The 23,109-nt window shown below is 34.8% G+C and overlaps 1 protein-coding gene across 7 annotated transcripts in view; it reads left to right on the top strand.

The window, feature by feature from the left end:
- The window catches only part of TANC1 (tetratricopeptide repeat, ankyrin repeat and coiled-coil containing 1), a 261,532-nt gene that overhangs the window by 209,495 nt on the left and 28,928 nt on the right, over window positions 1-23,109 (top strand). For all 7 annotated transcript variants that reach the window (XM_074215910.1, XM_074215909.1, XM_074215916.1 and 4 more), the window contains 6 exons: window positions 1,212-1,819; window positions 5,265-5,373; window positions 5,565-5,687; window positions 15,120-15,356; window positions 17,571-17,756; window positions 19,734-19,812. In XM_074215910.1, the coding sequence (XP_074072011.1) occupies window positions 1,212-1,819; window positions 5,265-5,373; window positions 5,565-5,687; window positions 15,120-15,356; window positions 17,571-17,756; window positions 19,734-19,812 (1,342 nt within the window). The remainder of the gene's footprint in view (window positions 1-1,211; window positions 1,820-5,264; window positions 5,374-5,564; window positions 5,688-15,119; window positions 15,357-17,570; window positions 17,757-19,733; window positions 19,813-23,109) is intronic.

Genomic DNA, 23,109 nt, shown 5'->3' with positions numbered 1-23,109 from the left:
TTAATCTTATGTGGGTAATGAAAATAGTTATTTCACCTATATTTATAAAGACATAAAATAAGTGTGGTGAATCTGATCACCATTCTTAAAAAATAACTAACTGTACCAGAATAAGCATAGATTTAGAAAAGCATTGGATTTGCATACAAATATGGTAATGAGGAGAATGAAGAATTTTCTGTGTGTGTTATTTTAGCCCTTGTGAGATGCCAACTCTTGAGCCCCCAAATTGTTTTTCAGAGGAAACTAGCATTTCCAATCTTCCAGGTTTAAAGAAAAGAGATTATAAGTTATAAATTCAATCTATAAATATTTTCTTGCTACCATTTTTTTTTATGTATTGTTCCCTTATGAATGGAGAGCTGCTAATGCTATTGAACAAGATGTGGCATTTTTGAATTGAATTCATTCATTTATACTTTCTACTTATTGTGATCCATGTCCAACAATTAATCCCTTTCCTTCTAAGTACTATTGGCTGGTGTACTAACATTTTATCTTAACTTGATATCAAACCAAATATAATCTTCTTGGCCTTTGAATCAAATTCTTGTGTATAATATTTATAGGAAGAGAAAGAACCAAGAACATACACCCAAACAAACAATCATGATTTATTCTAATCTTTAAAGTTTCAAAAAAAAGAAAAGCATTGGATTTGGAATCAGAGAATATTGGTTCAAATCCTAAATCTCCCCTTATTATAATGTGTTCCACTTTTGGCAAGTCATTTAACTTTCATTTACCTCAATTTCCTCATCATTAAAATAAGTGACTAGACTAGAAAGAGCTTCTAGGTCTCTTCCATATGCAAATTTATGGTCTGTGATTCCATTTACATTGCTTTGTAAAGGGGTCTGTGGTCTTATTTGTTTTAGGTCATTTAAATAGTTCTCATTGTGTCTTTGGTCAGTGCTGGCAAGCCCTTGTCTGTATTTGTGTGGGTATGTGTGCTGTTTTAGGGCTTATTCTGTTTGAGTTTCTCGATAAGAGCTCTGGGAAGGACTTTTTCAATTAAATATTTCAGTGGGATTTCTTTTCAATGAGTTTTTCATCTTCATTTGATCCCATTACATGTTTTATTACAAAACCTTGAATCCCTGTAATCCAGGATAATCTTTCTTGAAAGAAAAGCAGTGAATCTGGTTTAAAAATGCTACTTCTCTTTCCATGGAATGACACTGTCTGTATGATTTCTTTTCACCCCCTAGGAAATTATAAGTACATTGCCATTTTTCAGAATTTCGTTAGATGATTTTCCTGAAAACAAAGAGATCCACAATGATCTGAATGCCTACGTCCAATATAGGATCAGTAGTAGCCAAGAGATTGTCAGCAACATTTCTCTAAATGGAAAAGCAGATGCTGTGATCATTGGCAAAGTGAGCAACCATCTTGTTATGAGGAGCATGGGATCTTACCTGTACCTAAAGCTGACGCTGGATCTCTTTCAAAGAGGACATTTAGTGATTAAAAGTGCAAGCTACAAAGTTGTTCCTGTGTCTTTGTCAGAACTCTATTTGCTGCAGTGTAACATGAAGTTCATGACCAACTCTGCCTTTGAAAGAGCACTTCCCATTTTAAATGTGGCTCTGGCTTCCCTTCACCCCATGACGGATGAGCAGATTTTTCAGGCTATCAATGCTGGTCACATACAAGGTGAACAGGAGTGGGAAGATTTTCACCAAAGAATGGAATCCCTTTCATGTTTCCTGATCAAAAGAAGAGACAAAACACGCATGTTTTGTCATCCCTCCTTCCGAGAATGGCTTGTTTGGAGAGCTGACGGTGAAAACACAGATTTCTTATGCGAACCACGGTAAATTCAGATTTGCTTTTGCCTGTTCACAGTTCCTTGCCTAGTTTGGGGAATAGACTTTTAACATGTATGAGAAAACTCAACACTGAATGAATAATTCAGTGGTACCATGTGGCATATTTATTTAGTGGGCTGTTTTTTTTTTTTAGGGCAAGCTGCGTGATAGGCAAATGAAAAATAATTTCTCCCAGCAACTTTTTATTTATTCATATCCATTCATTGAATATTTACTAGGTACCTATTTTGTACAGGCCATTACTAGGTTAAAACTATACATGTCATTAAATCTACCCTTCATTTAGTCTAGAAGAAGAGACTGTACAGTGCAATAGAAAGAGCACTGGACTTTGAGACAGAGGTACAAGGTTCAAGTCTTGCCCCAGTCAGTTGCTACCTTTGCGAGTTAGGCAAGTTACTTTAATGCAATAGGTCTTGATTTGCTCATCTGTCATTGAAGTAAGTGATTGCAAAGATCCCTTTCAGTTCTAAATCTAGGGTTGTATGACCTGTTATAGTCAAAAGTATTTAGTAAGTGAAATAGAAAAACTGTAGAACAAAACTGCAGATTCAGGAAGAAGCATATTACTGATTATTGAAGAGAGGAGAGATCCTCTTCATGATAGAATGGGTATCTGAGTTGTTCTGTGAAAAAGAGATAGGAATTTAACTGACAAAGAGGGAACAGAAATATATCTGGTTTAGAGAACAGTATGCGTATCTTCATGATGTGAATATAATAGGCAACGAGATATTTAGGGATGAGGTGATACATGACGATCAGAGTGTAGTATTGTTTGGTTAAAGCCTAGAATCTAGCAGTTATTCATAATATGAGATAAAGCTAGAAAAGATTGTGGAGCTCCATGAATAGTAAACAAAAACATTTGAATTTTATTTCAATGGCTCAGCTGAAGTTTTATAATAAGGATATGCAGTGAGACATACATCTCAGTTGCATGAATTTTCTTCATGGAGATTCATTGGAGAAGCATTGGAGTAGAGAAATCAAATAGTTACTCAGGGATAAGGATCCCAAGTTGGGAATAGAAAATTCAGTGGGGTAAGGGGACTTAACAGAGAACTAACTTTTATAACAGCCAAATAGCTGATTGTTATATGGAGACTGTGTATACAAGAATGTTTGGAAATAATTGATTGTGTTGGAAAAATATCAAATTAGTGAATTCAAAGAATAGCTAAATGACAAAAAGATAAAGAACAATTTTTGTATGAACAGGAGAGGTAAAATGATAGGAAATTGAAATATCATTCCCAGACCATAAAGTTACTTTGAAAATAGTACAACTCAAGAAATCATGATAACTAGTTTATGAGTGATGGAAGTCTAGATATAAATGTTGGTATGGAAGAAATTGTGGAATTTAGAGCTTGAAGGGATTAGTAATGTGAATATTTAAATGCTAGAGGTAGGGGTTAGCAAAATTCATGAGCTAATTATGAAAATGACTTGAAGTACCACAATGATTTGAAGTTGATTGTGGGAAGTAATACATGTGGCAATACCCTAACTTTTAATTTTTGCTAAAGGACAGACTCATTGCACTCTTAGGATGAAAGAGACTAGATTAATTTTTTTTCTCCTTTCTTTCTCACCTACTAACCTGTTTCAAAATATTCATTGTACTTCCTAAAAATCCTGCTTTCCAGGAATGTTTCTCTTCTGATGCCCTGTCTTGGTGTGGAAGTAACTGACTTTTCAAACTCTGTCTGAAATACACAAGTTCTGGCTGGTTCTACCAAGATGAAAGGGCTTTAAAGTATAGATCTGGTCATAAACTGCATATCCATGGATCTTTGGAACTCTCTAGTTCTGGGTGTATTATCTCCCTTATTATATTTGTGAACTCCTGGAAGATAAAAATAGTCTTTTACCTTTCTTTACCTTAGCATATGCCTAATGAAAGTTTATTCATTGATTGAATCATGAACAAGAAAAGATTGCCACATGTTGGAATTCCTTATAAAGGAGCAAAATGGTATTATTACATTAGTGAAATAATTACCCTTTGAACTACGTAAGTTACACTCTTTTATATAGGCTGTCAAACAACATGGGATATACTTTTGAATCAAATGATCTTTAAATTACTTTTCTACTTTAACTTACTACTTTTTTTTATTAAGAAGGTAATTGTGTTGTACTGCTCCTTCCCTCCACTTCCTCATCACCTTGGCATTTCGTTACCATTATGCTTGTCTGTCAGTTTTATTATACTATTTCTAGCATAATATTTATTTGGAGTGAAAGAGATTGACTAATATTGATGGGTAGGAATTATTCGTGGGTTTTCATTACTCATTTCCCTCTTTGTCACTGATTTTTCTGTGGCATATCCCCTCCACTGTACATACTCTGATTATGCCTCTTGTACCTACAGTACTTAATTTCTGCACTTGCAAAAGGTATTGGGCATTGAATCATCTTGTACTTGCTTGGATAAAGTTGAATTTTGCCGGGGGCGGGGTGTCAATGGAGTAAATCCATAACAGACATGGTGACTTAAGTATTTATTTACATACCACTTCCTGATTCTCAGAAGCAGAAACTGATTTTTTTTCCTCTTGAGAATGTGTTTTGTGGTTTGGTGTTTTTTTATTTTTGGTGTTTTTTTAAGTAGTCATTCAGAGGAGAAAGAAATATGACATTCCAGGGTTGGAAAAAGCCAAATTTCTCCCTCTCAAGCCTTAATCTCTTAGTTTCCTTGTGTCTCATTTTCCCTACCTGTAAAATGGTCATCATCCAACCACAAAACAGGGGGTGATATGAAGATGTTTAACTTAAAGTCATTTTCCTGCACCCTAATTTACCTTAATGTAACTACTAAAAAGGGGGAAAAATAAAAAAAAAAAACTGTGACTTAAAAGGATCCTAAAAATATTTTCTTCAGGTAGTAAATATTTATTCTTTATTCTATCATTTCTTGCTTTATCTAGAAAACTAATAGATGTCTCAGGATAAACAGTTCACTATTAACTAAAGCTATAATTTTGTGACCAATTTAAGATAGATAGCTGGTAATATAGACAAATTAAGGTATACAGAAGCATTAAGCTCACTTGTAGAAATAGTCTTTGCCCTTACAATGACCACAATTTTCTTGTTCACTTCAGTTTCCTGTTCTTCCCAAGGAAACAAAAATATTGGGGTGAGATGCTATTTTGTATATTATATTGGCATTCAGTAAGAAAAAAATCTCTAAATACTTTCAGATCTTGGAAACTTTTAAAAGGACCTTAAGGTTAAAAAATGTAATCACATCACCTCTCTGACTTTGACTAAGTGATAAGTCAACCTTCCAATAAACTTTTCACATTATACTGCTCCTTAGTTAAGTTAAGGCATTTCAGATAGTTTAAAAAGGGAACATTAGCTTAAAGATTTTTACATTTTCTTTTCTCTCTCTCTCTCTCATCAATTCCCTAGGAATGGACATGCTCTTTTGGCATTTATGTTCTCCAGACAGGAGGGAAAGTTGAATCGCCAACAAACCATGGAACTTGGGCATCACATTCTTAAGGCACATATTTTCAAGGTAAGTCTTGATTGATGGAGGAGTTTAGGCAGTGGAAGTCCTAAAATACTCAGAAACCTAGCCATAGTTATGAAAGTTATTTTTCTTTTGTTCTTTTTTTTTCTTAAGTGCTGTAAAACTTTTTAAATTCTGACTTTTTAATACCACTTGAGATTTTTGGGGAAAAAATTATGTCTTCAATTAATTCACAGGGTCTCAGTAAAAAAACTGGCATTTCTTCAAGCCACCTTCAAGCCCTGTGGATTGGTTACAGCACTGATGGACTGTCAGCTGCTCTTGCGTCCTTGAGAAATCTTTACACTCCCAATGTGAAGGTAAGGAAATGCGTTAAAATGTAAAATCAGAGCCAGAGCAGCAAATACTATGACCTTTGCCAGTGATTTTGCTTAGTATAGTTATCCTTTCTTCACCTTTCAATGATGGATAGTGTGTAGAGTGTTCATTATCAGAACTGTTCAGTTTAATAGCATTTTCTCAGTGAAAATCTCTAAGGCTTTTTTTTTTTCCTAGAACACTGTGTATATCAAAGATCTACATTTTTTTTTTCCCTTCTCTTTTGGTAGGAAGGCTGAGGAGAAGTCCATGGTAAAGAGCTTACCCCAATAGCCTTTTCAGGAGGCTGTTAGATAAACGTGAAAGACTTTTGGGAAAAATTAATTCTAAAAATGTTCTGAATTGACAAAATCCTGGTTTCTCAGAGTAGTAAGAGGTCTCAGTCATTTAGTTTAGTCCTTCACTAAAGCTTAAATTCCTTCTTCATTATACTTAGTTTAGCACAGCCATGACTTATGAAACGCCTATTATGTGCAGGAAATGTTGTTAGTTCCAAGTCTTCCAGCTGCTGTTTAAAGAATTGCACTGATTGGGAACTCTCTTGGGACTGCCTGCCCATTCCATTTTTTGGACATCTCTAAAATTATTTAATTATTTTAATTTAAGTTGTCATCTCTTTTCTCAGTGTAGAAGGTAAGCTCCTTGAAGGCTCCAACAGTTTCATCTTGTCTTTTCATCCTCAGAACTTAGCATGGTGCTCAATAAATGCTTTGTAATTTTGGAAATATAGTGGCATAAACAGACTCTTCCCTCTAGGAACAGCTGTTCTCCTTGAGAGGGAGCTCCATGTGCCCAGGCTTTACTAGTTGCAAAGTCATTTTAAGAAGGAGGGAATGCTGGGGGGAATCTAGAAAGGAATCCTAAGCAGCCTTGTTTGGTTTTTGTTTTTCTTTCTGTGACTAAGAACAGAAAAACTAAACTACCTAAATGAATTATCACAGGATTATCATTAATATATAATTATTAAATATAAAATTATCATAGTAAGTCTTTCTAATTGTCACAAACGAGACAGAGAGCTGGCCCGAGAGTCCAGTCTCTGCTACATGCATTCTAACAGTGATTTAGTGCCTTCGTGTCTTGATACCTCGGACAGCAATGCAAAACTTTTAAATTGCAGTACAGGTAAATGAAATCAAAGATCTAACCAAAAATATTTTTATTTGTTAGAAAAAGATGATTATTACAGAGAATATACTGAGGATTTCATTTTTATTAGTGAACAGAAAACTTTGTCCACCAAAACATGTTTGTCATTTTTCTAATAAAAATTTTTTCCCCTTGGTCTCTATGACTCTGTGTGGCCTTGTGTAGGCCTGGTGCCTACCTTCCCAGGTCCTCTGCTACCTCTCTTCTCTAACTCCATTGGGAAGCCCAACTGTGCTCCATCACAGATGTCCATAGTTTCTAGTAGAATACATTAGGTAGGTGGTGGTGCAGTGAATGGAGTTAGGAAAGTGCTGAGTTCAATTCTGGCCTCAGACACTTAATAATGGTATAAAATTTTGGTGGTATGCTTTAATTGTTTTCTTCCTAGCAGAACTCACTGTAGAAGTGATATGTTTTGCTGATGTTACAACATCAGCTATTTTAATCAGAATAACAAAATAAAAAACGATCTAATTCTGAAAAAGTCCTTTCAGACAACTAAGCATTTTTGTACTCTGTGTGTGGCCACAGTCAGGAAAAGTGGCCTTTGCTATTTTGAAAAGCAGTATTGTGCCTCTTCTAATCTCTTAGCTAATTTAATTACAGATAACTCTGAAAGTGGTGCATAGGACACTTTTGCCCAAGAGATGGGACTGTGAGAGACAATGTCTCTCCTCAAGGCAGATGTGCTTGAGAAAACTTCTTTAGTCATGAGTCTTTCACTTCCTTCCAATCTTGTACATGTATGTTTTGTTGTAAGACATTTTCCATTTTTCTTATCTCTGTCCAAATTTCTACCATTGACTTTTAGTTTATTGACTTCTCTTTGATGGAGGCAGCCAATGTAATTAACATTTTACATTTGTGTTTATAATGTATTTTAGAAAATGTATAGGGAATGCTGTTACTCAAATGTAAGTATGATCTTCTTTGAAAAGAAATAATTTCCACTCACAAATCCTACCAATAGCCCCCTCTCCAACTTCTGAACATATGTAAATTTGAGGTGAATTTGGATGGGATTAAGCTTTCCATAGCTCTGAATTTAGAGCTTTCCATAGCTTTCCTTCCTCTTGGGCTAAAGTGTCCTATGCACCAATTAAATTATTTAAGATACTAGAAGAGACATAATAACTGTTTTTTTCAAAATAAACTTTTGGTTCAAAGAAAGCCAAATTCACTCTATTTCTGCAGATTAACCTCTCCTCTTGGAATTACTAGCACTTTAAGATATAGCTTCTACATAAAGCCTTTCCTATTTTTCTTGCACCCTTCTTCCACTCCCTCAACCCCTCCTTAGTTTTTAATGCTCTCTGTCTTGGATTTTTTGAGGATGATTTTGTATGTATTGTGTTTATGTGTTGTATCCATTCAGTAGATCTTCCAGCATCTAGGATGGGGCCTTGCCCATAGCAAGCATAGAGATTTCTTGAGTATTGATTGAACTCAGCAAAAAACTTACCGTAAACTTTTGCTTCTTATCAGAAAATTTTTTAGCTTTTGAATTTGAAATAACATAGTAGGGGACTCTTCCTATTTTCTAGATTTCCATAGTCAGTTTTTTGATTACATGTGATATATATTGAATAAATAATGTTTTATAACATCTAGAATATTTATTCATAGATATTATTGAAGTCTGATTTGAAGTTAATGTAATAGTATCAATGACAAATATAGCATACTTTTCTTTTAATGGAAATCTATAATGTAGAAAAAAAGAAGAAAAAGTTAAAATTAAGAATTACATTGTTATGTGATCTTTGTCAGTAAGGTTGGTTTTTGTCAGCTCCATATGTTTAGATGTGTAAGTAAGTTAAAATTAAGAAATGATGAAAAGCTGACTTAAAATTATGAGAATATCATTTAAATAATTTGCTATGTCCAAGACCCTATAACCTTTCTTGAATATGTGGCTTAAAATTTCATTAGGCTTCAGTTTCCTCATCCTTAAATTAATGGGGCTAGGACTAAATGTCCTCAGACTTTCTTTCAGCTCTAAATTTCTTAGACTTTTATCTGAGTTTATCATTACACTGAAAATTTGCCATTCTTTTCTTTAATTTCTCTAATATATACTACTTTTATTTCTATTATCTTTGTGATTTAAAAAAATGGAAAAATTAAATGTGAAATATCTCTTTTTTTGATGAATAGTTAACAAGGTTAATTTATTGATCACCTGACTAAACTTTTTCCATTTTTGTCCCTCATAGTTTTGAGCTCTTTTAGAAACTTAGATTTTGTAAAATTTCACTCAAACACCTTCCTCCTTAATCAAACAGTGCTATAACGTGCTCATGGAATCAACCACTTTTCACTTTTTTCTTCTGCCTTATTTTTGTTATCCTTAAGGTGGGGGGGGGATGTTATGTGCCTCATAGAATCTTGAACAAGTAACAATTTAAAATCTTGTATGCAGTTAAGTGATTTTTTTTTTAAAGAGAATATTAAATGTTGTTAGAACAGGAATGAATGTATCATTTTGAGCACTAGTCACAGTTTGCCATGGGTAAATTAAAGAGATTTTACTTAATAAGGAGGAATTGATTACTTGGCAAATTTTTATTTAAATAGATTGAATTCCACTGACTTGGCAAGCATCTTTCAGTTTTGCAGTTTGGTCCCTGCCCTTTGTACCTCCCTACCTCTTTCTTTCTCTTCCTACTATTTCCCCTGTCAACAAATGTCAGGATTTAAATGAAAGCACAGGGTGAATTGTTTGGCTCACATAACTTGGTGTGTGAATAACTTGCTAGACAGGGAGGGTGCTTTCCTGGCTCGAGCCTCTGGAGAATCCATTTCCATATGGCTTCTACCTTGGAGATTTCAATCTGTTCATACCCTGGGTTAGGGGAGGTGATTTTTTTCAGTTTTTTTTTTTTCTGATGATCTGTGTTCTGAAACATATCAAAGCCCCTTTCCCATCAGGAGAGAGAACCTAGGTCTCCTCTGGTTACCTTCAAGACCCAGAATTGGTCCAGGGAAACCTTGGACTTCCACATGTGAGTACTGCAAAGCTGGGGAGCCACCTGGGTTAATGGCTTGTGGTTTCCTGCTCGCAGGGTTTGGTTAGCCAGCAAAACTCTTCAGTGGTTCTGTGTTGGCTCCTTTTGTATTATTTATTTTTAATATTTAATGTATTGAGGAAGAGAGTTAGAAGGTTTTGTTTCCAGGTATTGTCTAGTAGTAGAACCCCCCAGTTTTTACTTTCATAGATGACATTTTCACAGTTATATGGTATGTTATAAATAGCTATTTAAACTTTTAAAAAGGTAAAACAACTATCTCAGTTTTGACCTGTTTGAAGAAATAAATGTAGTAACTCTATAATGTCAATTCTTTTCACCTCTGGATCATACTTAGAGACAGTTTTTTGAAAAATTGCCTGTAATTTATGGAATGTATTTGAACATACCTGTTTGAACACAGGATGCTATTGCCTTATGGGCTGTCCTGGAGTAGTTAAGAGCTCTCTGTCATCAACCTTCTATTTCTCTGAGGATGAGTCTCATTTCTAGTAGCTTATATGTTCATTTGTCATAGTCATATTGAGGGCTTTTGGATGTCAGCATAAACAGTTGTTCCAAGGGAATGTCTACTATGAATTTCTGAAATGACTAGGCTGTGTGAACTCTCTTGGTCTCTTCAGGCCTCTCCGTAGTATTAAAGATTTATAGCCTAGGGGCAGCTAGGTGGTGTAGTGGATAAAGCACTGGCCCTGGAGTCGGGAGTACCTGGGTTCAAATCCAGTCTCAGACACTTAATAATTACCTAGCTGTGTGGTCTTGGGCAAGCCACTTAACCCCGTTGGCCTTGTAAAAACCTTAAAAAAAAGATTTATAGCCTCCTACCCAACTATCTTCTCCTCCTCCATTTCACTTTGGATAGTTCTGTTTGGAAGTTTCCCTAATAAGTTAAACCTAAATCTGAAAATTTTTCTTATTGTTACAATCCATGTAATTATTGTCTTTTCTATGAAAATAGTATGAAAGACTTCATTAATTAACTGTGCTGAAATCACAAAAAAGAAACAGGGTTAATCTAGCTTGATCTGTTCTTGATGAAGCCATGTTGATTCATTGCTGTGTTCTACCTCCTTCATTAACCATCCCCTTCATATTTGTTAGAAATTTTGCAATCACACTCATTTGACTGTAATTTGTACACTATATTCTCTTAAAGATTCATATCCCTAAGGCAGATATGAAGGAAAACAAGTTTCTTGGTGCTAGACTAAATGACCTCTGAAATTCCTTTTGAGCCCAACATTCTATGATTCTTGGAAGAACACATTACACAAAAAGTGGAATCCAACTTTTTTAAAGAGTGATTCATAAAATCAGATAATGGATCAAATTAATTTTCCATATCAGTTAAAAGAAAAACAACACTGGGTCAGTGCAATTAGATGTTTCCTTCCTGGGAAGTATACCAAGTATAAATGAATGGAAATTTCACAGGATAGCACATAGAGGAGAAAGTAATCTGAGGCCAAGGACCTCAGCAGAACTAGATCAGGTCTTGTGAAAATTGATTTATATCTGTGGAAAGAATTTCAATGCTCAAGTAAAAGGTTTGAAGATAAAACTTAGGTTATTATTACTGGGGTACCCTGCCAAATAATTTAGTGTATTGTTTCTTTGACTCTTAGGAAAAGTAAGACCAATCTGTTTATTTGTCCTGCTGGATTCCATTGGTTGATCAAAATTTGGAGGATAAATAATTTAGATGATATTATCCTATTATCAAATGAGAGAATATTTTTTTAAAAAATGATCCTTAGCACAATATCTGTTCACATAAAAATGCTTTTTCTTTTTCCTTTCCCTATTTCTTTAATTATGAAACCAAAGCACAAAGAGGTTAGCTGATTTGCTCAGTTAGTTAGTAGTGGCTGATCTCCATCTAGAATACTGATGCATAACGCCTCCCCAAAGACATCATACAGCCTCCCATGATCTTAACTGAATTCTGCCTGTTTCTTTTAACAACTGAAGATCTGGATAGCAGTGGGGGACATTTGAAATGATGAGTCAGGAAGCTGTGATTTCACTTCTTTGATGGACAGAAATGACAATAGATGGTAAAGGATTGATTGCTAGAGAGGGTCTCATTTAGTTATCCCTTATTCATAGGCAGATCAATTAATTGCTTTTTGGTACTTTCAAATTATAATACAGAAAATGTTTTAAAATAGAAATAAAATAGTAAATTTATGTAGTGAAAAAATAAACTATAAAAGCTTTTGTAATTCAAAAAACATGATGATAGATATTGAGTGTTTTATTGAATACACTTGACCTCCCTTTACTTTCCTTATCTGTAAAATATGAATAACACCACCATTTATTTTTCAGGGATTATTATAATAATGAAATGAGTTGATATTTGTAAAGGACTTCACTAATCTTAAAGGGCTCTATATAAAAGCTGCCCTCAATTGAGTGACAATCTGAAGGATGTTACAATTTTATATCTGAGAGCATTCATATTAGTAATATGAAAACCAGCTTGTCAAAATGTGAATGGAAGGGAAATAGTGTTGCTTTTCAATTATGCCATTAGCATTAAAGTCTTATTATTGTTGTCTATGAGTTTATATCCAACCTTTGTATCCAAGATTCTTCTTGTAAACCTTCTTATCCTTAGTGGTGACAGATGCTGATTCACAGAACTACATCATCCAGGTGTCTGTTGTGTGTGAATGTGTCAGCACTCACAAGAATATGTGTTGTCAAAAACTGAATTGATGCAGGCCATTCTAATGTTATTGGGGAAATTGTGGGTGAGAGTGGGAAAGGGAGAGAGAGAGAGAGAGAGAGTGTGTGTGTATAAAGACAAGCAAAATACAGGTTGTTTTGAGAAAGTTTATATATATTTTATTAACCAGTACTTATTTGTGATGCAAAATATGGCTAGGATTTTATAGAATATTTCCTAAGAAAACAAATAATTTTTTAAATAATTTTTTGAATTTTACAAATTTTCCCCAGTCTTGCTTCCCTCCCCCCACAGAAGGCAGTCTGTTTGTCTTTACATTGTTTCAATACATTGGTCAGAATTGCATGTGTTGAGAGAGAAATCATATCCTTAAGGGAAAAAATAAAATATGAGATAGCAAAATTATATAATAAGATACCTTTTTAAAAAAAATAAAGGTAAAACTCTTTGGTCATTGTTTAAACTCCACAATTCTTTCTTTGGATACAGATGGTATTCTCCATCCCAGATATCCTAAAATTGTTGCAGTGATGAAATGAGCAAGTTCATTACAGTTGATCATCACCCCCATGTTGCTGTTAGGGTGTACAATGTTCTTTTGGTTCTGCTCATCTCACTCAGCATCAGTTCATGCAAATCCTTCCTGGCTTCCCTGAATTCCCATCCCTCCTGGTTTCTAATGGAACAATAATGTTCCATAATATATACATATATCACAATTTGTTCAGCCATTCCTCAATTGATGGACATTCACTTAATTTCCAATTCTTTGCTATAAATGTTTTTGTACAAGTGATGTTTTTACCCTTTTAAATTATCTCTTCATGGTATAGACCCAGTAGTGGTATTCCTGGATCAAGGGATCTGTACTTTTTTTTTTTTGCCCTTTGGGCATAATTCCAAATTGATCTCCAGAAATGTTGGATGAGTTCACAGCTCCACCGATAGTGCATTAGTGTCCCAGATTTCCCACATCTCTTCCAATATTGACTATTGTCCTTTCTGCTCATATTGGCTAGTCTGAGAGGTGTGAGGTGGTAATTTGCATTTCTCTAATCAGTAATGATTTAGAACAGTTTTTCACATGACTGGATTGCTTTGATTTCCTCATCTGTAAATTGCTTCTGCATATCCTTTGACCATTGAAAACAAATAATTTTTAGTTGCTACTGTACTGTGTACAAATTTGCAGAAGAGCTCTATTTCAAAGTGAAGTCCAGATGTTTTTTAGTCTTACTTTTTGATTTGTCTTCCTGGTGAATGAACATCTAGGTAACCTCTTCTTCCAGTTTCTTCCAGTTGTGTGTTAATGATAGGGTTTTGAATTCATATCTCCATTGTACTTTCAGATACATTTAAAAATATTTTATTGGTTTTCTTTTTTACTCTCTCCCCTCTAGCCAACTCAGCTCCCAAAAGAACCCACCTCTATGTTACAAGTATGTATAGTTAAGCAAAAGCAACATCTTAGTGTCATTTGAAATTTCCTACCTCATTCCTCCTTTTTAATCAACCCCCTCTTTGTTGAGGGCTGCAGTACCTGCTTCACCATTACTCCTCCAAAACTACAACTAGACATTACATTGATTTCAAGTCCTGAAGTTTCTTAACATTGTTTTTCTTTATAGTTTTGTGGTCTATAAATTGCCCTCCTGTTTTCTGCCTGTTCTGCTTCGCATCATACAAGGCTTCTCTACATCTTAGTGCTATTTTTCTACTTTCTAGGGAACATTTTGATTTTCCAAACTTTAAAAATTCTTTCTCCATATTTAATTTTTTTGATGTTTTTTAAAAAATTCAGTTTTTTTAGTCAGTGAAGTCATATAACATGATCAGCTCATTTTGGGGTCTTATTAGAGAATTAATTCTCTTTTTGTCTGCATTTTCAAGTATCAGTTTCTGCCTTCAGACTAAAATTTTTGTTGACATATCTTGTTTTTTTTGTGAAATATCTTGTATTTTTGACCAATTCCTTTGAAATTTATATGGAGCAGTTTCCAAAATAAATGGAAATTGAAATAAGCACAAAAGCATGGCTACTTTTTCATGAATTCTGAGTGATGCTAAGTTAGTTCTTGAACAAAAAAAAAAAAAAACAATTTCTCTGTAGACCAGCAGCTTTCAACAACATCTGCAGCAGAATTATTTTGTAGGTGACGATATAGTAACTAGTCAAACAAACAGCTTGCTTTGTGGAATGTGTTCAGCAGTCGTCTCAGGGGCAAACTCAAAATCTTTGCCTTTTCCTTTTAGTAAAACTCTGCTTTTCTTGATAAATGAAAGCACAAGTGCCTTTTGTCTGGGACCATAGCCTTGTTCTTTCTACGTAGTTGTTTAAATCTCTGTTCACAACTTCATTATAGAAATAATAAGTTCCAGACTTGTAGTTGAAGTGCTAAGTGGAAGAGGAGAATGCTTAGAAAATTACATTCTATGGAGTTATCATATCTTACAAAAGAATAAGACTTTGTAGGTATTGTTGGAAAATTTTTTTTTAAATATATAATATACGCAATGCTTGTTTGGCAATTTTCTCACAGGTAAGCCGTCTCCTGATCTTGGGGGGTGCCAATGTAAACTACAGGACAGAAGTTTTAAATAATGCCCCAGTATTATGTGTTCAATCTCACCTTGGCCATGAGGAAGTGGTCATTCTTCTTTTGGAATTTGGAGCTTGCTTGGATGGGATGTCAGAGAATGGCATGACCCCTCTCTGCTATGCCGCAGCTGCTGGCCATATGAATATAGTCTCTCTGCTGTCCAAAAAGGGAGCAAGGGTAAGTGACCGGAGCATCTGAGCTATATTTTTATTTCATTACTTGTAGACAGAGAGTACTTTTTCCACAAAGTGGGATAAACTATTAAGTTCTTCTTTTCTTTGATCCTAGTACAATGGAGGTTGGGAGAGGTGGGTCTTTGTGTGTGTGTGTGTGTGTGTGTGTGTGTGTGTGTGTAATATGCAGGATGAGTCTTTTTTTTGTCCCTGCTTTGTTAATTTTGCCAAAAAAATGCAGTGTGAACAAAAAACAGGTTGTGCTGCAGATTTCGATTGGTTTGTTGTGTATTTTGATTACTCTGAACTGTAAATATATTAGCAGAGAGATACGCCATATGGGTTGCTCATTAATGGATACTTTTCTTAGTCTGCAAACAAGAGATGCAGTATTGGAGGTGAGTCTGGATTACTTTTAAGAGTGGCCTGCAGCAGGATTTGTAAGATTCAGGAGAGAAGCTTGTACCTAAAATGGGGAGTTGGGGAAGGTTTCATGGGAAAGCTGCTTTTGAATTAGGCTCTAAAGAATGGAAAGACTTTCTATCTATACCCAGGGAGCAAAGTCATGGTGGCAGGTAATTGATGAAGATCATTTTATATAGCTTGATTAGAGTAATTTTATCATGAGAGCTTAGTTAAAAGAAAAGATCCTTTTTGAATAATAGTAGGACTGAAAATTTGCCAGGTTTCCTTTACTATTTCCCATATTAATAAATTCTGATGGAAAAAAGCACAGTAAAAAATGACAGAAGTGGTTCATAAATATCTTTCCAATTTTCTGAATCATTTTTGTTAAAAAAAATTATACTAATAAAATTGGGTTTTGCTGAATTTGGAATCATAATAATGCTGCCTTAATTTGATAGGAGAATCCATTCAGAGGCAGCCAGAGTTCAATTCTAGCCTCAAACAATAGCTGTGTGAAAGTGAACAGTCACTTAACCTCGGTTTTCCTTAGTTTCTTCACCTATAAAGTGGGGATGATAACAGGATTGTGGTGAGGATCAAATGAGATAATCTTACACTTTGCCAGTGCTCGGAACATATTTAATATTTAATAAATGCATATTCCCTTCCCCTTCTCTTCTGGAAAGTTGACTCACTGCCCCTTTTAACTTCATGGTATCATCGACAAGCATTTATATGAGCCACAAGACCTTTTCTTGGGGTTATGATTGTAGTTTTCAAGTCAGCCTGCAGGTTCCAATAAAGCAAGTATATTTGGAATTACATTTAAGAGTAATTTAAGATAATCTTTCTCCATGGCATGGCTCATTTACTACTAAATAGAATAATTTTAAATAGGATGCTTTTAAAAGGTAACTCAGTTTCTTATACATGTATCTGGGGACATGAGTTCTTAGCATGCTTCCTTTGCCACTCTCTATCCTAGGTTTTGCTGGTGAGCATAGAACATCCTATCTCCCAGATCAATAAATGTTTAAGCAAACTGAGACATAAATGGGCCAAAGTGAAATTTTCTACATTAGATTTTTTTTTATTTTTGCAAAGCAGTGGGGTTAACTGACTTGCCAAAGGTCACACAGCTAGGTAATTATTAAGTGTCTGAGGCTGGATTTGAACTCAGGTCCTCCTGGGCTGGTGCTCTATCCACTGTACCACCTAGCTGCCCCTACATTAGATATTGTATGGGTTTTTTAATCTGTGGTTTTGTGGATTTGCAAGGAAATTTAACAGTTATATTATTTTGGGTGACAGAATCAAGAAGGAATTTGTGTGGTTCTTCATAGTTAAGAGATTTAAAGGCAAGAGGGATCTTCAGCATTCATCTCTCCAATACTCTAATTTCAGAGAAGTAGATGAGGAAACTGAGGACTAGAGGATCTTGGGCTTCAGGGATATTCAGATTGTTCCTAAATCATTTTTTATACAAATAGTATTCCAAGCTGAAACCTGAGCCATGAAAATGTGAATTTATGACTCATTATTTAGGGAATAGTTGGCTGCATTACAGAAACAAGGTTCAGATTTACAGAGTCACATGATTGTTTTAAAATTATAAGGGCCTCTAGTGCTTTTGAAATGTAATTGGAGTCTTATTGCTTATTGTGGAATGAGTCTTTTGTTAATCAGGATACTTGATTAACTTATTGCTCTTGTGGAATGAGTGGTTTGTTAATCAAAGTACACCTATGATCCTTTCAGAAGAATAATGGGCAAATGGTGTGGTTCTTTCCTTCTTCCTTCACTAATGCAGATTGATCACCTGGACAAAAAAGGCCAATGTGCCTTAGTTCACAGCGCTTTACGGGGACACTGCGACATTCTTAAATACTTGCTAAATTATGACTGGGCATCAAGTACTCATCAGCAAAGCCTGTTAAGGAAAAGCCAGGCACTTCAGCAGGCATTGACTGCAGCCTCTAGTATGGGTCACACTGGGGTAAGTACTTATTTAGTTGGCAAAATCCTTCCAAAGTTGGTGCTACTAGAGTCAACTCTTCTCTCCCCCCCCCCCCCCCCCCCTTTGGTTATGTAAGACAATACATGTTTATAGGTAGCATTTTGATTGGGAATGTCATCTTTCTAACTGTAATACCTGTGTCATACAAAAGGAAAGGGAAAAATTAGGATTTTTTAAAATGTAGACTCATGGTTGATCTACATGAAATGAGAATTTTTGTCTGAGACTCCCACAAGGTGAATGTTCAAGTGAAGTAAACAAGTCAGAAACATAGTGAGGTTAACTCTGAAGGCCAAGTGTCTTTAATCTTGATTTCTCATTCATTAACCAGATAAGTGAAACTGATATTTGTTTTCACTCTTGCTCAGTTCTTCTTTTCCTTCTTTTATTCTTGCCTTAGCCATTTTACCTTTATTTCCCTCTTTTTGGCCCAAAGACTCTAAGACTAATCATACTGAATCTGAATTCTATAACAGCTCACAAATATTTAAAGGATTTAAAAATCTAGATCTTCAAATCATTGAAAGGCTTTGAAGATCCTGGTTGTTCAGGCATTCTTTGAGGAAAAACATCATAGAACTTCTAAACCAGAAAAGAAAGTACAATCTGGATTGTTTGAGATGCCCACGGATATTGCCCATAGCTCACATTGAGAATTTGAACTTTGTAATGAGACCTTTGTATCCCAGGCTTCATTTATTCATCTTTTGGTTCAGATCTAGACTTGAACTAAATTTCTCTTTTTTTCTCCTTCTAGCTACCATTATTTCAATGTCTTTACCTCACTTTTTATTTGTACCATTTCTTTGTGATTTACGTCCTGTCTCTAAGAAGTGTTATATTATGATCAGTTTAACTTCCTCCGTGTATGTTGTAAGACAGTTTTTGCATGTTGCTGACCGCTGTTATGAAAATACACACACTACACACACATGTGTGTGCACACATACATATACATACGTGTGTGTGTGTATATATATATATATATATATATATATATATATATATATATATATATATATGGTTTTTTATTGACTCAGTGCTCACATTTTAAAAATCCAGCTTTAGAGAAGAGAAAAACAGAACTTGCTGTACTTGTGCTCCTCTAAATTCATCCTCATCACCTCATATTTAAATTTGCCTGGAAGAAATGCTGTGCAAGGGAAAACTTGACATACCTAGTAACTATTTGATTTAAAAGATAGGATTCTCTCACCAAATGACTTGAGGGTTATGGACTGTGAAACTTGAGGGAGAATCAGAGATTCCCTTATGCTAATAAAAGTTCTCCTCCCTTCACGTCTTTCTAGTTCCTATCACAGTTGATGAGGTGAAAGCAGCCAATTCCACCTCATTACATCTACAGGCCAATAGTTCAATATGTGGACACTTCAGTTGATCTCAAAGACAGTGCTCCTTTCTGCCTTTGCTTCTCAGAACAGTGGGAGAGCTAATACCCTTTTAGATGGAAAGATTCTCATAGGGAAAGAGAAAGTGTTTTGTTTTTTGTTTCTTTGGGAGTTGTTTTTTGAAGTTTAATGACCTAACAATGCTACTTGGATTTTATTTGTAAAGAATAAATGTATTCAACTTGACTTTCCTTGTGGGAAAACAAATTAGGTCTACTCTTGAGGTTTAGACAGAAACAAATAGTACTTTGATCAACAGTGTTCTCTGTTTATTTGCCTTTTATATTTAGATCATTCTGAAATTTCATAGAATTGTAAAGTTCTAAGAATACCCAATTGGGATGGCTATTGCATTAATTCTTAATTAAATCAAGGCTGATTTTTAAGGTTTGTGTCTGAACCCTGCTTTGCTGATGTTTTATCTCCTCTTACATGAAAAATAATGCAGTGTTTAGTGATTTTTTTTTCTGAAATTCTCTCTTGTGTTTCAAGGGATATAATAAGCCCTTTTGTTGCTATTACTCATTAAATTACCTGTTTTTGACAGGTGGTCCAATGCTTGCTGGGAATGGAAAAGGAATATGAAGTAGATGTCAATGCCACAGACACATTATGGGGAGAAACAGGTAATTATACTGCTTGAAACCTGGAACATCTTTTAAAAAATATTTGTTCCCATTTTGTCCAAATTACCTTAAATATGAATTAAACAGCATGTAGCTTTATTATTTTTGTCACAAGATGGTAAAAATTTCATGAGTTTTTTTTTTTAAACTATGAAAATGAACAGACACGATTTAAATTGGAAATCTGAAATTCAAAGTACTAAGTTTTGGGACAACTTACAAAGTACTTTAAAAGTACTTTTAAACTCAGGTTTATTTTCTGAGTTTTGACATGTAGATGACTGACATAGGGCTGCTTCCCATGTTTGATTTGCCTGACCTGATTCAACAGATGTTTACATGGAGTATTTTTCTGCCAAGCACCTAGAGAGCCTAAGATGAATGAGATGTAGTCTTGTCATCTAGAGCTCACATGGACTAGAGAGGTTTGGGGAAAATAAGACATGTTCACTAATATAAGTTAATATTGGCAAGAATATGAGCAACTGGTATTTGGTATAAAGAGTCTTACCATTTGGACTGTAGTCATAAAATATGTAGAATTTATGTTCATAAATGTATTTTATACTCATTTTAAAAATATAGTCTCTGTGTGCATAGTTGTATATATTACACATGGTCTTTGCATTGCAAAGATCTTCATTTCCAAGTGTTTTAAAATTATTTATTAGGTAACAGGTTAATAACTATGCAAGCCAGCTGGTGATGTGTGGAGTTTTTAGCTAATTAGCTATGCTAATTTAGGAAAAGCATCTGGGATTTTCCTGGCCTCAAGTGTAAACAGTCTATTTTTATTAATCCCTTAAGGGCACTGCAAGAAAAAAAATCAAAATGGACATATGCCCTTTAAATCTGTGTGCTAGTTAGAAATTGATTTTGGTTTTTTTTCACATGTTGTAGTTTGTGGTTATGGTAAATAGATATTTTTATTTTTGAAGTATTATTTTCATTGAGATCTTATTTTTATATCATCTTTATTTCCAGTTGTATTTTTTTCTCCTTTACACTCCCCATTGAGCCATTCTTTATAACATGAAGTAAAAAGAGAGGAAGAAGCATTTTTGCAAAACTGTACTATACCAACACCTCAAGCTATGTTAACAGTTTGTGTGTGTGTGTGTGTGTGTGTGTGTGTGTGTGTGTGTGTGTAATATACATACAGTGTTCCACACACGTAGTTCTCCACCTTTGCGGAAAAAGAAAGGAAATGCATTTTCACTTCTGCAGGGCCAGACTTAGTTGTTATAATTGTATATTAATTGTAATATAATTGTATATTAATTACTTAGGTTTATTAATTAGGTTTTTTTAACATTTTTTCATTTTTTCTATTTTATAAATAATTTATATAATTTTGTAATTTATATAACTTTCCTCATTCTGTTTAATTTAATCTGTATCAATTCATGAATCTTTCCTTTTCTGTTTTATTACTAGTCATGATTTGGACTCAGTAATATGTCCTTATCCTCATGTGCACACTCGCTCTCTCTCTCTTCTATACACACACACACACACACACACACACACACACACACACACACACACACAGTTTGTCAGTTATTTAGTTACTTTCCCAGACTATTGTGTTTCTAGTCCTTTCCTACCCTAACTGCTGTTATAAACGAATTAGTATAATTATGGGATTCTCCTTTTTGTTTCTTCTCTCCTTTTTCTCCTTACTTTCTTGCCTCTTATCCTTCTCTTCCTCTTCCTCTTCTTTCCCTCTTCCATTCTTCTCCTGTCTTTCTCCTGACTGTCTTTGAGTTTGAATGATTATCTTCCACAGCTTGTCTTTTAAAGTAGGGTAGAACTCCTCCATTTTTTAGTTGAAGAAAGGCCGCTAAGATCGATACATAAACTCCAAATAGAACTATTGCTATGAGTTAATCAAGAACTAGTTTTTTTAAAACACTTTAAAAATAAGTTTTGTCCCAGTAGTGTCAAAATTGCTATTTTGTCTTCCTTTTTGAACTTTTTATTTTCTCTTTCATTTTTAAATTGTGTGTTATTGATGCTTTTGCTAGTATGTCTCTCACTACCCATTCATTTGTGATCCTTGTACCCCCCATATAATCCTTTCTGTGTAAGTCAAAGTTAAAAATGCAAGAGTTCTAAAAATCTCTTCCAAGGCATAATAAAGTTTATTGTGTTATTTTGCTACATACTATATTAAAATATTATATATGTAAAATAGTACAGTATTTTAAAAACATAGTCTCTGTTTCGGTAATAGTTTTATGTAAAATTTTCCCAAGATGTTTCAAGTAAGGGGGTATCTCTTAGTTTCAGGAGGATGAAAGTTCAAATCCAACCTCAGACACTTAACCATTTACTAGCTGTGTGACTTTGGGGCAAGTCACTTAACCTTGATTGCCCCCACATCCAGAGCCATCTCCAGTCATCCAGGTTCATATCTGGTCACCAGACCCAGATGGCTCTGGAGGAGAAAGTGAGGCCTGGTGACTTAGCATAGCAGCCCCCTCACTCAAATTCAATTCATGTGCTTGTCATGATATCACCTCCCTGATGTTATGTTCTTCTTTGAAAATGAAGGACAAAGGGGCGGCTAGGTGGCGCAGTGGATAAAGTGCCGGCCCTGGAGTCAGGAGTACCTGGGTTCAAATCCAGTCTCAGACACTTAATAATTGCTGTGTGGCCTTGGGCAAGCCACTTAACCCCATTTGCCTTGCAAAAACCTAAAAAAAAAAAAGGACAAAACAAACAACCAACTCTTTCATTTTATAGGTCTGGAAACTGAGAATCTAAAAACTAAAGCCATGTTAATTCCTTTTGTGTTGCAAAGACTGGGATTAACGTTGTAATCTTGAATCTTGGCTCTTCTGATTTAAGGAAATTAGGGATATATTTATAGAAAAGGAAATTGGTTTAAATCTCATCATTTATTTCCTTGTTTTCTTCTCTACTTTACCCAGGTTGCTTTGTAATTGATAGAACAAAAAGCTTTGGAACCTATTGCCCATAAAGCACACTGTCCCACAGCATGTTCAACAATGCTTAAACCAGTTCCTGAAGGCCATTTAAACTGTAAAAGCTCATCTTGCCAAAAGAAAGTACTGTGTGGTTCACTAAACTGTCGGATTGAGAGAGTTTTAGAGTGCTGCTTTGGAGGGATTGGATTGAAGGGATTCTCTTTTAACCCCAGCCTCCATTCTCCTTTTGCTTAAGCGGCTGTTTTGCTGATGGCAAAGGGGTTTGGGTTCACTGACACAAACTATGGTCCTCCTATTACTCTTAATTCAAAGTAAATAATGGTTCATCTTGTACTAGCCCAAA

Source organism: Macrotis lagotis, chromosome 1 (genome assembly GCF_037893015.1).
Source record: "Macrotis lagotis isolate mMagLag1 chromosome 1, bilby.v1.9.chrom.fasta, whole genome shotgun sequence".
NCBI classification, from domain to species: domain Eukaryota; kingdom Metazoa; phylum Chordata; class Mammalia; order Peramelemorphia; family Peramelidae; genus Macrotis; species Macrotis lagotis.
This window is presented reverse-complemented; position numbering and strand designations above follow the sequence as displayed.